At 32.1% G+C, this 24,312-nt stretch overlaps 2 protein-coding genes across 2 annotated transcripts; both read right to left on the reverse strand.

Moving 5' to 3' along the window:
- Positions 1-145: 145 nt before the first annotated feature.
- On the reverse strand, positions 146-10,640 carry LOC116002830 (putative clathrin assembly protein At4g25940). The gene is made up of 15 exons (XM_031242997.1): positions 10,497-10,640; positions 10,278-10,347; positions 9,165-9,262; positions 8,712-8,850; positions 7,942-8,078; positions 7,201-7,293; positions 5,911-5,961; positions 5,098-5,163; positions 4,728-4,793; positions 4,021-4,101; positions 3,684-3,764; positions 2,814-3,002; positions 2,628-2,706; positions 2,225-2,346; positions 146-802 (listed from the first exon to the last, which is right to left on the reverse strand). The coding sequence occupies exons 1-15, from the start codon at positions 10,575-10,577 to the stop codon at positions 386-388; spliced, it is 1,770 nt and encodes a 589-aa protein (XP_031098857.1). The 5' UTR covers positions 10,578-10,640; the 3' UTR covers positions 146-385.
- Positions 10,641-16,458: 5,818 nt separating this feature from the next.
- LOC116002394 (UV-B-induced protein At3g17800, chloroplastic-like) lies at positions 16,459-19,231 on the reverse strand. Its single transcript, XM_031242522.1, has 4 exons — positions 19,151-19,231; positions 18,889-19,047; positions 17,796-18,094; positions 16,459-17,518 (listed from the first exon to the last, which is right to left on the reverse strand). Exons 2-4 carry the CDS (start codon positions 19,024-19,026, stop codon positions 16,684-16,686), a joined length of 1,272 nt encoding a protein of 423 aa, XP_031098382.1. The 5' UTR covers positions 19,027-19,047; positions 19,151-19,231; the 3' UTR covers positions 16,459-16,683.
- Positions 19,232-24,312: the final 5,081 nt, after the last annotated feature.

Consider the following 24,312-nt stretch of genomic DNA (forward strand, 5'->3'; position numbering starts at 1 on the left):
AGGTCCAATAAGATTAAGCGTATAGACACATGTCCAAATTAGTATATAACCTCATGAGTATTTAATTTTAAACTAAATTCCTTTTTAATTAATGGTGGGATTAGCTAGATCACCCAATCAACGGAAGCTACACCAAGAGGGGAACTTGATGAGGAAAAATAAGTATTTTCCTATGCTAAATAGTTAGCAATGATATTATCTACAATGCAAAAAGAAGTATTGTACAATAGAGATAATTACATTGTGAAGTGGGGGAGATCAAGAAGATTAAAGCTAGAAATGAATATAATGCTAGAAAAGCCAAATATAGTAGCATATCTAGCAATCGAAAGATGATGTTTCTAGCCATAAAGTAATGGAGCATAATTAGTATAAGAAAACACATCTAAAGTAATGGATTGTTTCCCGGTGGCATGTTCTTGGGTGGATACCCAAATGGGTCTCCAAAAGGGTTTGTAGAGGCAGGGTAGGACATTTGTTGTTGTGGATATTGGTCATAAGGCACCATTGTCAACATATTTTGTTGTTGATGATTTTCCTGCTGCATCATATGTTGTTGTTGATATTGTTGTTGTTGTTGCTGCTGATGTTGTTGTTGTTGTGCCATCAAGGCCATTTGCACGTTGGTTGGTGGTGAAATATTGTTAGACATAGCAAAGGGATCATTCTGAATGAAAGGGTTTTGGATAGTCGTTTCATATCCATATCCTGCATTATAGCCCGCATTTCTTAGTTCTAATTGTCTTCTGGCATTGTCGTCTTCATACAGGCTGTCAAGTAAGAATTTGTCGAAGCCGCCGGCCTAACAAACCATTAACATGTATTACAATATATTGCAAGAAGTCAAAGGAAAATCTAGGTTTGTAATTTCCCTTTCATTCAAATACTCCATAAATGTACAGTAAAGTTGCATTTTTCATTCCTAATTAAGTTGGGCATGACTAGCCATTTTTGTTATTGGTTGTCTAGTGTTGTGAATATAGTGTTCAATTTGTCACAATTTTGCCTTATTAGCCCTTCACATTACCTTTTTAATTGTTTCAATTCCTAACCTTTCTTATTTGCCTTTACAATTGATATCTACATAACCATACCTTTCCTAGAACGGTTTACATAATGTTTGGTAGACACAATCAAGTTACGTTAAGACAAAAGGCTAAAAATACAACACTAAGGACTAAAGATATAAATAATTATATTTAGGTTGTGTTTGGTTGGGGACTTTTGTACCCTACTGTGCGGTTTGGTACTCATTACCATGTTTGTTTGTCTACTTTTAATATCCTACTATGAAATTTAAATTCTCAAGTCATTACAATGTAGTATCTGTTCATAACTACTTTCTCAACCTACTGAAATACAAAGAGTCAATATCGCCTCCGCTGAGGCTCAAACTCACCCCATTCTATATGAGAGTGCAATCAGGTGCCACTAGACCACAAGGTCTTGACAATATTTTTCTATTTAAACTCATTACTATTTGATTCTCATTATTATTTCGATTCTAACATTTCAACCAAACACATCCTTAGATTTATTACTGTGTTTGATCCCTAACTTTTAATATTGTCACATTTAGTGTACAAGTATGCTTATCTTGTCACATTCGATCCTGTCAACTAAATGTCTAGCAATCACCAATTGAAGATGTCAAATTTTCTCTCATTTGGAAAGCTTCAATGGCAAAATCGTCATTCTAAGTCTAAATACATGCTACCATTATTGAAAATTCCAAAATTAAAGGAGAAGTGTGAAGTTGCCTATGTTTTTTTGGGCATAAAGTGCCGAGAGAAAAGTGTTAGATAGGCTTTCTACATTTCCTTTAATTTTGAATTTTTAGTATATTAGTGGTACTTAGACTTGGAAAGACGAAATTGCCATTAAAACTTTTCTAGACGAGGGAAAAATTAATTCTTTCTGTTGGTGATCGTAGGAAAATGGGTAGATAGGACCAAATGTATGTAGCAAAAAAAAAACATACTTTACACTAAATATGACAAAATTAATAGTAAATCTAAAAAGATAATAATAGTCCAGGCACTAAAAGTGATAATAACTCCTATATTTATAAAAATGGACAACCAAGCATAAAAATGACTAATTGTACATAACTAAAAAGTATTAAAAAATAGCCAACCCATTTTCAAAACCTTAATAAGCGTAATTAAATTGCAGGATATATAGATGGACAATGAAAATTGAAGAGAGGTGGAAAGTCACAAACCGTATTTGTATGTGGTACGTGCTGGACATTATGGTTACTTGGTGCATTAACCAACGCTAGCTCCCATCCAGAACTCTTCTCAATCTCATCAAAAAGATTTATAGTTGAATGATTTTCGATACCTGCATATGCCATCATATCGATGTCTTAACTATCATATCAGTTAAGAAAAGTAGTTTATCAGTGATCGTTCCATCAGGAAGTAAAATTCATGGAGTAAGATTTAGGAGTTCATGTAATAGAACTCTTTTCGCTATTCCTCTGGCTAATGGAATGGAACAATTTGTGTTTTGTTTTCTTTAAAAGTACATGCAATTAATACTAGTGAGGAGGGGGGGACACTCAATATTGATATCATCATATATATATATGAACTACATACTATATATATATATATATATACCTGGTTGAATAATAGCAAGGGCTAATGCATTGCTTTCTTCTAGTTCTGCAACTTTTGGATCCAAATCCACTTCATTCCCCTATACAAGAAGTAATTAATTAGTTTTAATTAAATATTTATATATAGCCAATCAATTAAACACCATAAATAGATTTTGAGTAATGAAAAACTTATCATATATATTACCAAAAGATCAAAATTTTCCGCCGTTAGTACTAATGGTGAATCTTCTTCTGGGTTGGGGCTCTGCTCCTCTTGTGCTTTCTCTTGTTCATCCATGGTTTCCACTTCTACATCTTTTTCATATTTCTCTTCACCAGCTTCTTCTAATTTTTCTTCTTCTTCTTCTACTTCTTCAACTTCTTGATAGTACTCCTAATAGTGAAATTAACATACTCCATTATTGTGTGTAGATCGAAAAGGATGATTTTAAAAGTTATAATTCATCCAAAAATAAAAATAATTTGTGAATTACTGAATAACTTTTATGGATCTATGATGCAATGTTGTTCTTATTATAATTTTATCTTTAATGATGTATAGGGTAGGGTAGTAAGTCCCTTAATTAATCAAATTTAAGATTTAAAAGGCGTTTGGTTCAAGTTATACAGATAACTTCAAGATTGTAAATAATGTAATATTACATTTTCTTGTTTGGTTCAAAGGAATGTAAGAGCAACCTCAATTGTAATTGAGATTTTTGTAGGGACACGTAGAAAAAAGGGGGAGAAAGAAGAAGGAAAAAAAATTTATGACAGCAAAAGCTAAACAAAAAAAAAAAGGTAATTTACGCGCCCAAGTGCATACTGGGTGTGACAGTTGTTGCACACGCGCAATTTGAGCAATACCTTTCCCCCTTTCTCCCCAATAAATAGACCCACAAAAAATTGTTGGAGAAAAAACATCTAAAAAGTCATGATTCCTATTTGTTTAAAAATCAACCCTCAATTTTTTTTTCAGGGATATTATGTTACCTGTGCAAAAATGAATTGCAATAAGCTCTCACAATCATGAAAACATGTATAAGAAAATAAATATTAAAGAGGGTTTTCTCACCAGCCTCTTACTTGATACTGAACCAAATTGTGGTGCTTCCCTGATATACTCCTCCATTGTTGCAAGAAATGAAGGTGGTGGCTGCAATGTATAAGGCAAATAAGATATATATATATATATTCTCAACACTTCTCTTCAAATATGTGGGTTGAATATTTTTTGATGGGTCAAATAAGTTAACATGTAGAAACATTATTTTTGTTGGGTTGTATTGAGATTCAAACTAAGACCATTTACTAGCCAATAATAATGTTAAACTTTGTACCAAAAAAATGACATTTAACCTTAAAATTAGTTATTAGAAAATTTTTATAAAAAAAAAAAATTGTAACACAACCTGTCTCAGTGATGGGAACTGAAATGTCCGAGCCAGATCCAAGCCTTTGCAAAATTGATAAAAATCAGCTAGATTTGAAGCCTGCAGAAATGTTATGAAGTAAGACAAAGCAAATGACTAAGTTGAAAATACACCTCCTACAAGTTTTCAAGAAAGTGACTCTTCCAGAGAGGAGGACATGAGTTCGAGTCTCAATGAGGGCAATATTGACTCGTTGAGTTTCAGTAGGTTGAGAAAATATATATGAAGATACTACATATAATAGGGTCAATAGTACTCAAAAAGAAAAAACCAGGAAAATGATGTATTCCCCTCCAAATTGGCAATACAAGATTTTCAAAAACTTTCAAATCAGCTTATTACACTCAACTGCAACAACAAAAATCTAAATACATACCATACTTCACCGATTACTTTGAATAAAATTTAAACTTCGAATTTAACTATTGGGTTAAATCGACAACAACTTGTTGCACACTATACATTTACGTGTGTGTGTATATATATATATATATATGCTCAACATGTCTCATTACATGTGAGAGTCAATTTTGTTTTTATGAGCTCCAAGCAAAACTATAGTCATCTTGTGAACGGAATTGGCTTTGATATATATATAAAATTGAGTTACGAGTTCTGTCTCAATTAAAGTTTAAATTGATAGTCGAATTGCAAATTTACGTTTATACATGAAATGTAGGAGTCACCTGTTGCCCAGCGCATTTGTAGATGTTGAGAGCTTTCACTGCATCATGCTTCGACATTTCAAAGAACTGTACCAAATAGAGGCAACATGCACTTTTAACGAAACCTTTTGTAGGTCAGGTAAATTCTAGTTTTAATCATTCAATTATTATTTTTAAAAATTTTTAAGTTTCAAATTTAAAAAAGAAATTAAAAAAAATTAGTTATGAATGTTGAAAATATGCCATTTTTATACTTGGCAAAGGATTAAAAGTATAACATTTTTAATAATAAAAGTAAATATATATATATATATATAGTTCAAGGACCAAAACTATAATTAATTCTCTTTAGTAGAAGGAAGAAGGTGTACTTATGCAATTTCAATCGTACCAAATCTACAAGGTTAATAATCCCATCGTTGATCGCACAATATATTTTAAAACTCTCCTTCAACACCTACACATAAGGCAACTAAACTCATAAAGTAGCAATAAATATAAAATAAAATTAAAAAACAAACAAACAAAAGTATATAACTTGACACAATTTTAGTGTTTGAAATTGATATAATTAAATTTGAATTAATGTCATATAGGATCCTCCGAGTATGGTGATTTTGTCATGTTTAGTAATAAACTTTCAAATTAGAGTTCTACTACATGAACTCTCATTTTTTACTCTCACTTTTACGTGACAAGATATGATAGGTTATCTTTATCCTGTGGATCCCAAAAAAAGTGTCAATATCAAATTTTTGTGTGAGGGGTAAAAGTAGAGAGTATAACTTGGGAGTCCAAGTAGTATTTTCCTTCAAATTAATACTCATGGTCATTTGACTTTCAAATTGTTACTATTAATGGTGCAAGTTTACCACCCATATATGGTCCTTCAACTTTCAAAGTTTAACCAATTGTTGACTTGTTGTTCTCCTAGAAGGACCGTGTGATTAACTTGGATCACATATTGTAACAATTTGAAAGTCGAAGGTCCACGGGTGATCAATTTAAAAGTTTAGTACTAAACGTGATAAAATCACTATACTCGGAGGACCCCATATGATATTAACTCAATTAAATTATAAAGATTTTGATAACTTTGATGTCACTATATATGTGATAAGTATTCATTTATATACTTACTTCCTAAGAACAATGCAAGTTTTAGAAGGCAAAATAGAACCCTAAAAATAGTGTTTTAAAATACCAGGGCCAGTGCGTACTGAATAAGAAAGTTGAAACAAGCTGCTCCTTCAGGCTACAATACATAAAATATAATGAAATAAATTAAACAAAATAAAAAAAAATATTCAAACAAGAATGATGATATTTAATTTATACTGAGCTTAATACATTACTCAACATTTACTATCTGATAACATAAATAATGCCAATATGTCATGTCAGCTTTATTTTGTGTAAAATATTTAAATATTATATTTTACGAATGAGTTAATTCTACTAGTGGTATCTTGATTATTAGTTTTTTCTATTTTTAATTTAATCATATTTAATTCTCCATTAACATATCTATTAGAAAAAAAAATCACTTTTTGGTCGGTTGACTATTATACATGTATAAAATTTGATCTTTGACTATTAATATTTTTAAATTAAGTGCATAACTATGTAATTTGTATTGCATTTGGTCCTTGATTATTAATATTTTTAAATTAGGTGAATGACTATATAATTTGTATCACATTTTGTCATGCCGTCTAATTTTCTAGCCAAGTTTCCGACAAACTATGCCAAAATTTCAACAACAAAAAAGTTATAATCAAAAGAGTACTTTCGACCAACTATTGTCAGAAAAATTATTTTTCTCGTTGAAGTTCCGACAATAGTTGGGGAAAAAATTAGACGGTTGGACCAAATGTGATACAAATTATATAGTCATGCACCTAATTTAAAAATATTAATAGTTAACGATCAAATTTGATACATGTACAATAGTCAATGGATCAAAAGTGGATTTTTTCTATCTATTAAAAAGGCGTAGATCAAATAGAGGGTTACTTTTGTTATTTAAGAAATCCAAAAAGATTTTAAAAAAATTTAAAGAAAAAAGTCACACTTGTTTGAGACCGTCTCACAGATCCTTATTTGTGGGACAAGTCGGATCAATATGAAAATGTAATACTTATATTGAAAAATGTAATATTAATTAAGAATAAAATGTTTGTTACTTAGGAAAATATAATATTTTTTAGAATAAATGTAATACTTTTACATTTTGATGTTAAAATATTACATTTTTCATCAAAAGTAATGTTTGCAAGTGTTTGTTACTTATAAAAGAAAATGTAATACTTTTAATCAAAATGTCAAAGTATTACATTTTTCTTCAAAAATATTACACTTTCTCATATAAGTAATAATATTTTATTCTTTATTAATATTATATTTTCCAATATAAATATTACATTTGACCTTGATCCGACCCGTCTTACGGTCTCAGACACGTTTTTGCAAATAATAATATTTTCACATTTACCCGGCAACCAATTAGGCGGTAGAGAAGCTGTTGCAACGCAGGGAGGTGATCTAACAATCCTTCGCCACTCAAATATCGTGTTTTGGCATGTAACTATAAATAGATTAAAGTAATTTATGAATAGTTAATAAATAATAATAAAAAATATTATAACTCTTATATTTAACTCTCGGAAGTACAACTAGCAATGGTATTATATGATAAAATTATTATTCAAATTTTTGAATGATGAGTAGGAAAACTCATTACTCAGTAGTGTACTGAATAAATTCTAAATAAAGAAAATCTTACATCAACTACACTATGATCCTGGAGGTAAACTAACATGCTACTCATAGCGGATCGGTTCAAATAAAAAGGGTCAATATGTCATTTCTGTTAGAAGTCAAACTTGTAACCTTATTGTTACATAGTCAATAGCATAACCAATTCAATCTGATTCGGGTCACCCAAGTCAATTATGTTGATTTAATTATTTAAGTAATACTACATGTATTTTAGTAATAAAGAAATTATTTAATGTGAACCTATGATAATAAATGAGATTTTTACCACTAAAAAGTAACTTTCCTCAATCATATCTCTATATATTAGAAGTGAAAATGAACATATTTCAAAGTAATATAGTAGAGAATAGTTTTTTTTTTTCTTTTTGAATATTACTGACTCTATTACAATGCAGTATATGTTTATAAATATATAATAAAAAATAGTTGATAATAAGAAAATAATAAAATGCACCTTGCCTTCTCCGTGAGCATTCGACGTCGCTTTGGACATTCGCTCCGCTTCAATGTCATATCTTAAGGTTCTAAAACACTCTAATCTTTCCTCTAGAAACAACGCATATGTTCGAACCCAAGTAGAGCAATCCCAAGCTGAAAAATGAAAAAATAAAAATAAAAAAATTAGTGCACAATAATTCATAAATACTTTAATGCGTTTTGTTTCGATTAAAAGTTTAAACTAATATTCTCTCCGTCCTATTTTACGTATTTGAAATTATTTACAATTCAATTATTTATAATATTAAGTTTAGTATTAATATATATAATTTATATATTTAAAAATTGTATTAAAAGTATTATTAAATACAAAAAATCAAATATTTCAAAAAAGAAGATAAGAGGAACAAATTTTTAACTTACTTATTAGACTGCATATTTATTATTTGTATCTATTATTTTTTTGGTGAAATTATTTGTATCTATTATGCTTACACTTAATTACATGTACCTTGAGAGAAAGATATATGAATCTCAAAGGTTTAAGAGTAGGTTAATAATATATTGAGTATAAAATAATAAAATATGCAATTCCATAAGTTTAAATTTTTAGTTACAATATATTTTACAATTTCACAAATTGGGTTTTCCAAAGTAAAATGTTCGGTTTAAACATTGTAAATAAAATTTAAAAAATGAAAAACCTTTATAATAAAATTCGAAAATAACTAATTCTGATTAATTAAAATGATAATACTCAATAAAAAAAATATTGATGATTAGTACCTCCTGGACCGGAGTCGTCCTTAAAATTGGATAGCGGGAAAATATGTCCTCTCTGTGCGAAATTAAGCAATTCTTCTTTAAAAGTAGGATCTCCTTCTCGCAATGTCCTATGAACAACTATTAGTGCCTTTATGGCAACCTGAAAGTTTCCCACAAAAATATGCATGCAAAATATGAGGAATGTACACAATAAAACTGTATAATTTTATATTTTAGTATATATAATTTTGTTACTATGCATACAATGACATTACTTGGAGTTTTTGGTAAATAATGAATTTATCAATTTTCATACAAATTTAATTAATAAGTTAAACAGCTAAAGCAATTATTTTTCATATCTATAAGATAGTTCATATTTAGTTTTAATAAAAAAAAAAAAATACACATAATTTGAGAGAGTAGATTGTTTCACCGTGTAATGAAAATAGAATAAAGTATAGAAAACATTACAATCCAACTTTTGGTCTTGGCCAGTCGCCTGCAAAGTGTATGGATGCAATATGCAACATCTGCTCGTGGACGTGCCACGCCTGTTGCTGCATATATCTCTATTTAACCAAAAAAAAAACAACGAAATTAATAATAATAATAATAATAATAATAATAATAATAATAATTTGTAAAATTCGAATAAAATGTCGCTTCCAACAACATATGAAACAAAATATTATTATTATTTTCTCGAAATATACAATGAAATTGGTGTTTGTGTGAGGGTGTGTTTGGTTGGTGGGTTTAGGCATAAGGAATGGGTATGAAAGTGATTGTTTGTGTTTGGTTGATAGGTTTTGTGAATGCTACTATGGGTTTGGAATACCCCATTAATGACAAAACCCATACCCTTATTAAATAAGGGTTTCATCTCCCTTCCTCCTTTTTTCCTCAACTATTAATAATCATTCACATTCCACCCACTTACCAAACATGTTAAATACTTTCACCAAAACCCATTACCATTACCAAGTATTTGATACCCATTCCGGTTCCGATTCCCATGTGCGAACCAAACGCACCCTGAGAAGTTACACCCATGGAGTGTTTGGTTCGCACATGGAAATCGGAATCGATATGGGTATCAAATACTTGATAAGGGTAATAGGTTTTGGTGAAAGTATTTTGCAGTAGTAGGGTGGAATGAGAATGATTATTAATAGTTGGGGAAGAAAGGATGAAGGGAAATGAAACCCTTATTTCATTAGGGTATGGGTTTTCCAATTAAAGGGGTATTCCAAACCCATAGTAGTACTCTAAAAACCTACCAACCAAACTATAATAATCACTTTGATACCCATACCTTATGCCTAAACCCACCAACTAAACACACCCTAAATTCGTTTATCCCATTGTGATCATTTGCCGACTAAATCACAATGGGAGATTTATTGGGTGTACACTCCCAGATAATTACTGCGGGTTTCGTCATCAACCCAAAAATATGACAATGAAATTGAAGCGTTGTTTTGGGTAAATATTTGGTTAAAGATGAAAGAATGGATGAATTTGGAAAAATAGAAATGAAGAAATAAAATAATTAATGCACTCAACATGAATATTAATCCTCACTTCTAATATGCCTCTCCTTGGGTGGTAATTCAACATGGCTGGTGGCCTTCACAATTGCAACATCCAAATCCTGCACTCAGAACCCAAATACACACAATTCCTAATCTATTATTCAACAAAAATGAAATGTAATTAAAGATTGAATTGTTTTTCTTAATTTTAAAATTAAAAAAAAAAACAAAAACAAAAACAAAAACAAAATGTAATTGAGAAACTAACCTTGAATTCGCTGTTGACCTTGGCTAGGCCAACCTGGGTGGAATCTTTGAGAGCCCCATAGGCCTTCCTGAAGCTATCCATTTACAATAATGGCTTCCTTCTTGATGGGGAAATATCTGATCTAAAAGCTAAGGAAATAGGGAAGAGGAAGAAAGAAAGAAAAAATAAAATAAAATAGAGATTGAGGTAGTAATTCCCCAATGATCTCTCTCTCTCTCTACAGATATATTTTAGCTCTTCTGTTTATTAAATTAGATTTTTCACCGTACTTTCATGATTTAATTAATTAATTTTAACTGTATTTATAATTTCATTTTTTAATTTGACTTTAGTTCTTCTCTATGTAAAGGATCCCTCTTTAATTTATATTATTTTTCTTTATTATTTGTGATTGTTTGGACCTACCATAAAATCAGAAATAATAATATACTCTGTATTTAAAAGGGCTCAAAATCTTAAAATATTGCAATTGCGCTAAAATGAGTTAATACATGCTTAAAGGACCCAATGAGTTATTACTTTTTATGCTTCGATAGGTTGAGAAAGTATAGATGAACAGATTCCACTAGAGTCATTACTCATTAGTACTAAAAAAAAATAAAAAACTAGACTAGCTAATGACTAATGACAAATAAGGTGAGGTCAAGTAGAAATCTTGGTTATAGATGAGAGGTGATGACGTCTGAAAGGGACAGGGTGTAATAGGCCATAGCCACCCACGCATCCCTACTAACCTCTATTTTTCCTACCAACCTGCCACATTGTCTAGGAAGTCAGAGAACTTAGAGCAACTCTTCTCCACACTAGTTTGAGTTATTTCTCAATTTTTTGTGGATCCACAATTTTATCCCACTATATTTTAATTATTTCTTTATCTATTTTGTTTATAAATTTATAATTGTATTAAAAATAATTAAACAATACGTGTTGTAGCAATTGTATAGGAATTGTAAAGTTGAAATTAAGTAGATAATTATAATTAATATGCTTGTAATTTTGTTTATTATTAATTTTTTTTTTATAAAAATAGATGTTGCCTAGCAACGGCATTAATTTTGGCCGTTGCTAGCAACGGCCACAATTAATTAAATTGAGAGTGGCCGCCAGCTGGTGGCCACTCTCAATCGCCCAGCCGGGCGCTTGTGGCTGGATGGGCGGTGAGACGCACAGTCTCACCCCTATATATATATATATATATATATATATATATATATATATATATATATATATATATATATATATATATATATTAATTTCTCTGATATTATTCAAGCATTTGCAGGAATGAATTTTGTCAAATATCTCCTCTTCACATCAGTTTTGGATCATCACTTTGCATCAACACTATTTCAATATCCATATATCTTTGATCCATTGATGGTGATGCTCTTAGACCAACAGATGCCCACCAAAAAAATCATTCCTCCCCTCGCCTTACACAGCACTACTGATTGACTAGCCATAGATAGATATGTCAAAACGGGTAGACATGGCAGGTCAATAAAGCTCGCACTTTGGCAAGCCTAGGTTTTGCTCGCCGGCCCCGCCTCGCCTTGCTCTTGGACTGCAGGTTAGGCAAACCCCCGCCATCTGACCATTTTTTTCTCCTTGTTCTTAAGTTTTTAGTTTTACCATTTGTACACTATAAAAAAATTAAAATAACTTGCTACATAAATACTACTCCATAATTTAAATTTTAATACATTAAACAATAATTATAAAGTTCATCAAACTATATATATATATATATATAGCTTTGGCGTGCTAGCCAGCAGGGCGAGCCAAAAAAACCCCGCTATTTGACGGCTATTTTCGAAACCCGCCCCCTACCTAAATAGGGCAAATTATTGTGTGGATTACAGTCCAAAACAACGGTTTTTTTTATGTTTAAAAAAATTTCTTTGCTCCACGCGCGTGTTAGAATAATGAATATTCTGAGGTAAGATAATGTATTTTATGAGTTAAAATAATGTACTATAACTGTTAGAATAATGTACTTTATATATGTTAGAATAATAAAATTTATAGGGTAAGTGATAGCGTAAATTAGACCAGTGGTCAAGGCTACGGTGCGAATATGTATATAGTGAGCAAGTAGAAGGGCACTTAGTCAGTCAGTCGGTCAAACCAGTCAGTCATGACCACAGTCCAATTTACGCTATCAATAAGATAATGTATTTTATGAGTTAGAATAATGTACTTTTTATGTTAGAATAATATATTTTATGAATTAGAATAATGTATAATATACTTTATGTGTTAGAATAATAAAATTTTAGGGTAAGATAATGTATTTTATGTGTTTTTCTGTGTAGACCTATCCACACAATAATGATTTCTTAAGTAGGGACGGGGTTGACCGGCTCGACGGGTAAAACCCGTTGTGATGGCTCTAGCCATAGGTGAAGGCCAGTTAAGTGCCTATCCTAAGAGCATTCTTATCAATGGAGTTTTTTCACGGTTTTTTAGGAATTTTTGTAAGTGTGATTGGGAAAGAGAAAACGAGATGAGAGATAAAAAATAATAATAAATAAATAAAACTGATTTTTAAATAATAAAAAAATTGAAAAAAGTAAATGTCAGGCAGGATGTGTCAGATTAAAACCCCAAATGTCAGATGGCAACAAAGAAAAGCCTTAGAAACAAAAACAATTGGTCCCACATTCTGAAAAAACTCCTTTCGTTGCAGATTAACATGAAGTTTCTCTCTCATGCACTATCTCTCTTATGTGGCACAAATTATTGTACCAAAAACTCTATAAAAAAAAAATCACTGATAAGCATGCTTTTAGTAGTAGAGTTATTTCGCGGTTATTGAGGAGTTTTTGTAAGTGTGATTAGGAAAGAGAAAAATGGGAGGAGAGGAAAAAGGAATTAAACAAATCTGAATTTAAAAAAAAAATAATAATAAAATAAAACACTGTCAAGCGCGCCTCACGCGCCCACTAGGTGCAGTGTGTGACTCTCACAGCATTGTGAAAAGTTGTTCCTTTGCCTCAGTGGGGCCCATTGGCCTGCAAGAAACCCTTCATTTACAAATGTTCTCCGATCCTTTCATTCTCTCTCCTCACATCTCTCTTGACAAGGTGGCATTAGTCTACATTATCCTCTATAATCACCATTGATGGTGATGCTCTAAAATCGTGCCAGCTAGCCACAAGCATTGGGGTTATGGGCACAGGACGAGTAGGGAGCGAAACTAGACCCTCTCTCCCCTCGGGTATTTTTCCTTTTTGCTCCTATATTGTGCAACTAAATGCACCGTTAATTCTCATTTTTTTTTTCTATTTTCACACTTTGGTACTCTACATTTTATGTCTTGGCGCACTTTAGCCTCGAAACTTTCATCTCTTTCAATTTAGGTTCCAAAAATCTTGCTCATGGGTTTCAATTTGAATACATTAAGTTTTGTATTTATGAACATATATAATTAAGAATGAAAATAAGTTGGACCGAGCCGAGCCTTAGAAAATTACGCAAATTATGCCGTGGATCAGGTCCACCTTGCAAGGTGGACTTGGGTCCAATACGACGCTGTTTCACTATATTTTTTTTTTAATACTAAACATATAGCCCTGAAATGTGTGAATGTGGAGGTTTCAAATTGTGAATGTGGAGTATAGAATTTGTGAATGTAGAGTTATGAATGTGTGAATCTGTAGTAGAGTTAACAGAGTTCTAGCTGCCCTGAAATGTGTGAATGTGGAGATTTCAAATTGTGAATGGGGAGTATAGAATTTGTGAATGTAGAGTTATGAATGTGTGAATTTGTAGTAGAGTTAACAGAGTTCTAGCTGCCCTGAAATGTGTGAATGTGGAGATTTCAAATTGTGAATGGGGAGTATAGAATTTGTGAATGTAGAGTTATGAATGTGTGAATTTGTAGTAGAGTTAACAGAGTTCTAGCTGCCCTGAAATGTGTGAATGTGGAGATTTCAAATTGTGAATGGGGAGTATAGAATTTGTGAATGTAGAGTTATGAATGTGTGAATTTGTAGTAGAGTTAACAGAGTTCTAGCTGCCCTGAAATGTGTGAATGTGGAGATTTCAAATTGTGAATGGGGAGTATAGAATTTGTGAATGTAGAGTTATGAATGTGTGAATTTGTAGTAGAGTTAACAGAGTTCTAGCTGCCCTGAAATGTGTGAATGTGGAGATTTCAAATTGTGAATGGGGAGTATAGAATTTGTGAATGTAGAGTTATGAATGTGTGAATTTGTAGTAGAGTTAACAGAGTTCTAGCTGCCCTGAAATGTGTGAATGTGGAGATTTCAAATTGTGAATGGGGAGTATAGAATTTGTGAATGTAGAGTTATGAATGTGTGAATTTGTAGTAGAGTTAACAGAGTTCTAGCTGCCCTGAAATGTGTGAATGTGGAGATTTCAAATTGTGAATGTGGAGTATAGAATTTGTGAATGTAGAGTTATGAATGTGTGAATCTGTAGTAGAGTTAACAGAGTTCTAGCTGCCCTGAAATGTGTGAATGTGGAGATTTCAAATTGTGAATGTGGAGTATAGAATTTGTGAATGTAGAGTTATGAATGTGTGAATCTGTAGTAGAGTTAACAGAGTTCTAGCTGCCCTGAAATGTGTGAATGTGGAGGTTTCAAATTGTGAATGTGGAGTATAGAATTTGTGAATGTAGAATTATGAATGTGTGAATCTGTAGTAGAGTTAACAGAGTTCTAGCAATTTGTAGCCCTGTAATGTGTGAATGTGGAGTTCCCAAGTTGTGAATATGGAGTATGGACCTGTGAATATAAAGTTTTGAATGTGTGAATGCATAACAGTGGTAATATAGTTACTAAACATATAGCCCTGTAATGTGTGAATGCAGAGTTTTCAAATTGTGAATGTGAAGTATAGTGTTTGTGAATGTAGAGTTTGTGTTCTGTTGCGATGAGGAGCCGCCGTTAATTTTATTTTTTTAAAAAAAAAATTGTGAAACGACGTCATATTGGACCCAGGTCCACCTTGCAAGGTGGACTTGGGCCTACTATAGAAATCTAAGGAGTGAACTTGGGTTTGGGCCTATATGTAGACCCTTTTTTAGGCTCAAGTGTAATTCTAATTAAACTACAATTTTATCGGAAAATAAACACTCAAATATGTGAGACACATTATTCAGTTTTATTTTATACACACTGCAGTTTTATTACAGCTTCACTAAAGTATCATTCTAATTCAAGTACAGTTTCATTTGACAATATACATTCTATATATGAGGCATGTTATCCACTTTCATTTTAGATACATTGTAAGCCGTTTTTTGAGACATGTTATCCAGTTTCATTTTAGATACGTTGTAAGAGCATCCACACTAGTTTGATTTTTACACAATCTTTTAGAAGCCAAATAGGAGAGAGAATGGAAATAAAAAATGAGATGAAAAGAAAAAAAAAATGAAAACATCATTGTCAATTTGTCATAAAAAAATGTAAAAAAGTGATTGCGCGTCAACGGGCAGGAATGCAGAGCTTCAGAAAATTTTTATCTCCTCTTGGACCCTACAAAAAATCAATTCTCCTGCAAATTCATTTTCTCCTCGCCGTTGCAAAGTTTTAGACTATGATCCGCACAATTGTGTGAACCATAATTCACTGTATAAAGATTGATTCTTTTAATGATAGACCGAGATTTTAATCATTATACCAAGAACAAAGGTGAGCCACTTATATAAATAATTTTTAATACACTAAAAATTCATTTTTAATTCATTGAATATTATTGAATTTTTAGTTCACTAAAAAATCATTTTTAATTCATTGAATATTATTTTTTAATGTTCATTATGTATTGAAAATGAATCTTCATTCTTCAAATATATTAAAAATGAACATTTATTCATGGTAGTATATACTTTGCCCCTATGCTATATGTCATGTCAAAAGTATTGCTCACCCACACTTCATTGAAAAAGCAATGTTGAGCTTAGGCAAAATTTAAAGCAGGCTACTAGCATTCTCGCATCAATCGCTCATCTGAGAAGTTAATTTTGGACTTTTGGTACTGACGACCAACATAATCAAAGTTTAGCAAGCAGTATATCATTACATCATCACAACACTAATTATGTACAAATAATCGACACTAGATTAATTGCATTTACCCCTAGCTAGAATGGTACTGCACTCACTCATCCAATCCTCCAGCAGATACAATTGTGCGATGCAGTGTGACAAATGATCACTGGGTAACAAAATGGTACCTTGAATCGACATAGCTCTCGACATCCCAAAGGAAGGACCCTAAAGTTACAGCCTCCATAACAAGCCTTTTCAGACCACTGAAACTAATTTTAATAACTTCATCTTTGGAAGTATCTATGGTTCCTTGAGGTGTGATACCAATCTCAGGTCTACCAAACAATGCTTCGGTATGTTTCTCGATCATTCCTATGGCTTCTTTGGATCTGATGTTTGCGTATCGCTGAAGAGTTTCCGCATCGAGTGCCATCACATAGGATCTCAATCTTGATGGCTTTATTCCATGGCCGAAACCCCCGGGACTGACCTCACCAGCAGAAAATGATTCGACTTCAGGATGGGATTGTGTGGAGCTCAAAGGAGCATTATAGCTATCATCAGATCTCAACTCTTCCCCTGTAACTTGCAGAATGTCACCACCTTCTCTGTCTACTCCCTCAGGGAGAACTTTAATGTTCTTCTCTAGCTGGAATCTCTGGTCAACCCGCTTAAGGAAGTAGCCAAACATGACAGATGCAGCATAAAGCTGGCCAACTTTAAACTTGCTTATTTGAATATCACCTTCACCCATTCTATTTCCTAGAATGAGAGATAGGTGGTTTTGAATCATCTCGTAAGCTTCAGGTGAATGAAGGCTTACAAGTTGCTCATCTTTACCAGACCATATATCTACCCGACCAGAAGAATCCGATGATGGTGAAGTTATGGCTGGAATCAAAGGTACACCAGCATCCATGAATTTCTGCACCAGCAATGCATACAATATCTCTTCCAGGGCTTTTTTCCTCTCTTTGGCCTTGACCTCTGCAATTCTCCTGAAAATTCCAATAAAGATAAAAACAACAAAAATGAAAACACTAATAAGATTTGGATTTCAAAACTACTTTTTAAAAAACTTTGTGGGAATGAAAGAAAGAACATTCTTGACTTATTTAATTCTACAATAGTTTCATCTCTATGATGAGAACTATTTCTATTGATTGATTACGTGTATGTAACCAAGTAGTAGTGCCCATTGCCTAAGAAGACCCCCTGCCTGCTTATACCCAGGGAGAGAGGTCAGAATGGTCTGCAACCAACTCAAATATTCACCTGTACAAAACTAGGTCGGTGCCAGATACAGATGGTTCGTCCTTCTGCTTATCTGCATCATCATCGTTCTGAAGCTGTTGAAGTTGCTGATCAACTGCCGCAGGGACAAGATGTGGATGATTCATCAAAATCTGAGAGAGAAATTGTCCAATTGGAGATTCAAATTGAAGTGGAGCAATGGGGACATCAGAATTTCCTGAATCAGAAGGTGACAATGACGCTCTAATTGAATTGCATCTTGCACTCCTAAATCCCACTCTCTGATTGCCTGACTTCACATGAGAAACAGAAGGGTGCAGCTGCCATGCAGGAAAAAATCAGCTCAGCATTTAATAACAATGGAACTGCTAGATGTGAGTTACAACAAATTTCAAACTAGTATGAAACAAAGCTTCATCTCAGATTATTAGTCCAACGTGAGTTTTGGAAACAATTCGATGGCAAATACAATACACCCTAGATTATGCTGCATCAGTGATGAGACACACTTCCTTAATTCCTTGAAAGGAGGCACATATATTACTTGAAAGCTGTTTTCATTAATATTAAACAATTTAGTGGCTTGCCACATCTAAGATCATCAGATGAATTAAAGTTATCAATTATCATCATTCGGGTGAGATTCGCTCAATCACTGTACTTAACTAACAAATACTCCAAATCAATAAAATATTAGATGTTCTAAATTAAGAAACTGAACAAGGAGCATGTTTATTCCATAGAGAAAATGAGAATAAAATGTTATAGAGAAAGACAAAGAATTAGGATGATGATTAATATTTAATGACATAAGAACTTCCTTCCGGAATCGCTTTCAATACACCAGCATAAGCAAGGAGTTTCTAAAATATTAGTTCACTTTTCTTCACTAAATTTTTGTTACAGCTTTTCATAATAATTTTGATTTCTTAGACAAATCACCTAGTATCTTAATACATATTTCTAATTTTCGAATACAAAATCGACCAATATCAAAAGTTATCAACAAAAAAAAAAACACTAAACAATTAAGAGCAGCATATTTTACACGTTTCACGTATTCACATTGCACACACCGATCAGAGAAAGGAAAAGGAATCAGCGATCAAGGTACCTTGATCCTAGATGCAGAAAACGGGGAATTGGATCGGAATCTGAAAGAATCCGGCGCGACATGGATGGGAAGGAAGCCGGACTTGACTGGTCCACAACAGACGCCGACCGAAGGCCGAAGAGCAGCTGCCGCTTCCATTCTGTATGATCCTCAACACTTCTGCGCAAAGAGAAACACGGAATCTCAAAATCAAAGAGAAAACACAACCAAAAAAAAAATCAAAGATATTTCCAATTTTCCATGGAGTTGATGAAAAACTCACCTTCCAGTTGGCGCAATCGACGCTGTTTTGCAGTTTCTGTAGAATAGTCTAGATTTGGAGGCACAGTCCACAACGTTTAAATGCACGCTTATGAGTAACGTGATTCACCTTCTTTGTTATATGCCATATATAATTACAAAACACACCTCCCATTTCAAGAAAATTACGATGGGTACCACTAGATTTTCAGGCATTCGTGGGGTCTGCCGTCTGTACTGTTGCCACGTTTCTCCAGAACACCAAAAAAAAAAAAAAGTTGATTTACGGCGTGCCACAAAATTTTTTTCTAACACATCACACCTTTCAAACCGCATCTATACTATTAATAAAAACAATATCCTCAGTTTTAACTTCCCGCCCGGTTTGCGTAATATTGTAAAATATGATAATACAATTCCTATCCCTAATACAATTGTAAATTAAAATAGAATTCCTAATAAAATATATTCTTCCCTACGTTCGTATTCGTAATACAATTCTAGACTAGAATTACTAATGGTAATAATTCAGTATATATATTTCTCTGCAATGCAATTATACTATTAATAAAAACAATATCCTCAGTCTTAACTTCCCGCCCAAAACAGACCTATAATATTATGATTTGCGTAATATTGTAAAATATGGTAATACAATTCCTATCCCTAATACAATTGTAAATTAAAATAGAATTCCTAATAAAATATATTATTCCCTACGTTCCTATTCGTAATACAATTCTAGACTAGAATTACTAATGGTAATAATTCAGTATATATATTTCTCTGCAATGCAATCTATACTATTAATCTATACTATTAATAAAAACAATATCCTCAGTTTTAACTTCCCGCCCAAAACAGACCTATAATATTTAGGTGTGCGTAATATTGTAAAATATGGTAATACAATTCCTGTCCCTAATACAATTGTAAATTAAAATATAATTCCTAATAAAATATATTATTCCCTACGTTCCTATTCGTAATACAATTCTAGACTAGAATTACTAATGGTAATAATTCAGTATATATATTTCTCTGCAATGCAATCTATACTATTAATAAAAACATCTATACTATTAATAAAAACAATATGAAAATTTGGTATAATTCAACCCGCAAGGCCTGCAATGCAATCTATACTATTAATAAAAACATCTATACTATTAATAAAAACAATATGAAAATTTGGTATAATTCAACCCGCAAGGCCTGCAATGCAATCTATACTATTAATAAAAACATCTATACTATTAATAAAAACAATATGAAAATTTGGTATAATTCAACCCGCAAGGCCTGCAATGCAATCTATACTATTAATAAAAACATCTATACTATTAATAAAAACAATATGAAAATTTGGTATAATTCAACCCGCAAGGCCTGCAATGCAATCTATACTATTAATAAAAACATCTATACTATTAATAAAAACAATATGAAAATTTGGTATAATTCAACCCGCAAGGCCTGCAATGCAATCTATACTATTAATAAAAACATCTATACTATTAATAAAAACAATATGAAAATTTGGTATAATTCAACCCGCAAGGCCTGCAATGCAATCTATACTATTAATAAAAACATCTATACTATTAATAAAAACAATATGAAAATTTGGTATAATTCAACCCGCAAGGCCAACCAATTTTCTAAACGACATTCGTGCATGTGCATGCAGGTGTCAGGTGTCGTGCACCCCCCTGCGCGCGAGAGAGAGCCTCTATGCTATACAATTCAATAAGCCTTAGAAAAACTCTTGTATAAGTAGTGGTGCAAACCACTTCTCAAACCAATGTGGGACAAAAGTTACTTGAAAGGTTTTCTCTATATTTTTCTAACTCAAATGGGTTAACTTTGACAACCAATTTCTCATTCACCAATTATCAGTTTTGAGCGTACAATATATCAATCTTTTCGTCTAACTACGAAGAACACTAATCCACTTTGACCCGACCCAAATCGAAAGTGGGCCCCACATATATTTGTACCACAATATTGCCAGTAAAATGCCATTTTATGCTAATTTTTTTCCAACAGTTATTTGTCCAGAGAATATCAACGTGTTGAAGGAAGAAGATGATATATAGTGAAGGTCAATATCATCTTCACTATATATCATCTTCTTCCTCCAACACAACGCTCTACGGTCAACCAACAATTACTCAACTGATTATCCCATTACTCCCATGTAAATTTTTCTCTAATATAGTTATACTTACTGAATATCAAAATATAAGTGTAACTCAAGATCTTGCAATAACTAACCGACAAGTAATTAAATTAATGAATATGATGCAATAATGTAAATTATCTACCTATTGCATTTATACACTTATTTTAGAACACTGAATTTTTGTGATATTTGTTGCATGCAAGGAAGACTTATACTATAATTGCATTTATACACTTATTCATACTCATATTCGATGTTATAATTTATATAATTGTATATCGATTCAAATATTTCTTAAAATATTATAACAAATTCATTCCGTGCAACGCACGGGTGAAAATACTAGTTAAATTAAATCATCTAATTTTGAATAATTATGGTTTTTAAATTTTGGAGCGTATCAATGGTTTACTATTCTATATTCATGAAATTACAAAAATAAATTAAGAAACAAACAGACAAACCATATTATTGATGAAAAAACATTTTAAACATCTGTATCTTATTACAGTACGCAGTAATATATAAATATACATAGAATTTATCACACGATAAGTATATCTAATTACACAATCAGAAATGTCTATCCTTCACAAGTGTACTACAACTTACTCTTCTTTAGTTATCTTTCAAAAATATAAATATTATAAATACATCTCCGAACAACTGCATATCATGATTGTTCCCCTTTATAATTAATACATGACACAAAATCAACTATTTTTCATCTATATGTATTCAGGTGTGTAGTTTATACATTTATATCACCTACTCATTGTACCTCCATGGGACTACAATAAAAGCTATGTATATATGTTAGTTATGGATCTCCCTCTATATTAAATATCTAACGCCCATGACAGGCGATCAATTTACTACAAGGTACGCTAACTACATTTTTTTTTACTATATCATTTCATGGTATTAAGGGGAGATAAATGCTCATATTTAACAAAATATCGAAAAATTTCATGCGATAAAAAAAATCTTCAATACTTAGACCCACAGACTAGTCAAACTAAACTGAAAGTTTAGAAGATCATTAATTTAATTGTAAATTTTAGTGAATAATTAGCCAGATGTTTTTGCTGACCATAGAGAAGTGACTAGGTCTCATATTCCTGTTGAGTATGTTCGACCAAAAGCATAAGTTCCTAAGGGATCAGACCGAGTATACAAGTGAATTTACAAGTGCTCCAAATAAGATAATCCATACTAGGGATGTGGAATACCTAGTTGGGAAATAACAATTGTATGGTTTATGTGAACATATAAATCGCCATAAACTTTGTTGATACAGGAGAAACATATAATAGAGATTCGATAGTCGTCGACGACATATTTGCCTACGCATGCAATTGCCCTTAACATTTCATATGATAATCTAGATCCAAAACCGAAATAAATAACAAAGAGTTGGAAGTGCTCGGACTGGTTAAAGTATAAATAGGCAATTGAGGTAGAGCTTAACTCACTTAATAAAGGAAAATATTTGGTCCCACTATACTTACCCCGAGAGTTGTGATCCCAGTAGGATCTAAGTGAGTGTTCATACGGAAAAGGAATTAAAATAATGAGATGGTTAGATACAAAATGAGAATGGTAGCTCAGAGGTTTACGCAGAGACCTATAATTGATTTTAAGCATACATATTCTCTTGTTATTGTCTTATTGATGGCACATTGTTCCGCTACTTGATATAATTGTCAGTAAAAAATAAACTTAGATATGCAGTTGATGGATGTAGTGACCGCTTGTCTATATGCGTCACTATACATTGATATATACATGAGAATACTTGATGGCCTTCAAAACCGCAATATGAGGGAGAAGATAGATTGGAACATGTATAGCATCATATCAAACTTTGAAGATCGTTGTATGGTTTGAAGCAATTGGGTAAAATGTGGTATAATAGTTTAAATAAATTCCTTCTGAATAAATGGATATATAAATAATGAGATTTGCCGATGTATCTTTATTAAGAAATCATTTGATGACTTTTGCATTATATCTATTTATGTCGGTGACATAAATATTGTTGGGATACACAAGGATCTTGTGGAGCCTATTCATGCTTAAAAATAAAATTTGAAATGAAGGACTTGGTTAAAACCAAGTTTTGCATTGGCTTGCAAATCAAGCATCTCCCTAATGAGATTTTTGTACACCAGTCGAATTACACAAACAAGATTTGAGAGATTTTATATGGATAAATCTCATCCACTTAGTACTCCAACAGTGGTCTGATCTCTTGAAGTAGACAAATATCCATTTAAACCTAATGGAGACAATGAGGATGTTATATGGTCCAAAGTTCCTTATTTGAGTGCTATTGAGACTCTATTCTATCTAGCTAATTACGCGAGACATGATATTACTTTTTTAGTGAATTTACTAGCTAGATTTAGTGTTTCTCCAAACGAAAGACATTGGAGTGGAGTAAAACATAATCTCATATATCTTCAATGTACACAAGATTTTGATCTTTACTTTGATACTAATTGGGATATTACATTGGTGGGTTACTCAAATGTTGGTTATATGTTTGATCCTCATAATGTCAAATCTCGTATTGATTATGTTTTTCTCTATGGAAGTACAACTATTTCTTGAAGGTTTGTTAAACAGACTGTATGTAGTTGCTACCTCAACTAATCACTTAGAGATCATATCTTATTATCTTTATATGATATGGATGAGGTCGTTAATACATCATATCCACAACTCGTGTGGTATAGCGAGTAAAGATGATACTCTCACTATCCTGTATTAGGACAATGCGGCATGTCTTGCACATATGAGAAGTGGGTACATTAAGGGGAACCTTATAAAGCACATTGCACCTAAGTTATTTTACATACATGAACTCTAGAGAATTGGTAAAATTCTTGTTGAGAAAGTTCGCTCTATTGACAACCTGATAGATTTGTTTACTTAAGTCCTTGCCTACATCCACTTTTGAAAAATGTGTTCACAAAATTGGGATACACAGGCCT

The sequence above is a fragment of the Ipomoea triloba genome, chromosome 13, assembly GCF_003576645.1.
Source record: "Ipomoea triloba cultivar NCNSP0323 chromosome 13, ASM357664v1".
Classification (NCBI taxonomy): Eukaryota; Viridiplantae; Streptophyta; class Magnoliopsida; order Solanales; family Convolvulaceae; genus Ipomoea; species Ipomoea triloba.

Excerpts from the sequence above, each read along its gene's own strand:
- LOC116002830 (XM_031242997.1), bottom strand. The coding sequence starts at position 10,577 with ATGGATAGCTTCAGGAAGGCCTATGGGGCTCTCAAAGATTCCACCCAG. Across the intron at positions 9,263-10,277 it reads CAAGGAGAGGCATATTAGAA|AGATATATGCAGCAACAGGC; the intron begins GTGAGGATTAAT and ends TTGGTTAAATAG. Across the intron at positions 2,347-2,627 it reads CCTTGCTATTATTCAACCAG|GTATCGAAAATCATTCAACT; the intron begins GTATATATATAT and ends TGGCATATGCAG.
- LOC116002394 (XM_031242522.1), bottom strand. The coding sequence starts at position 19,026 with ATGGAAGCGGCAGCTGCTCTTCGGCCTTCGGTCGGCGTCTGTTGTGGA. Across the intron at positions 18,095-18,888 it reads TTTCTGCATCTAGGATCAAG|CTGCACCCTTCTGTTTCTCA; the intron begins GTACCTTGATCG and ends CCTGCATGGCAG. Across the intron at positions 17,519-17,795 it reads ACCGACCTAGTTTTGTACAG|GAGAATTGCAGAGGTCAAGG; the intron begins GTGAATATTTGA and ends TGGAATTTTCAG.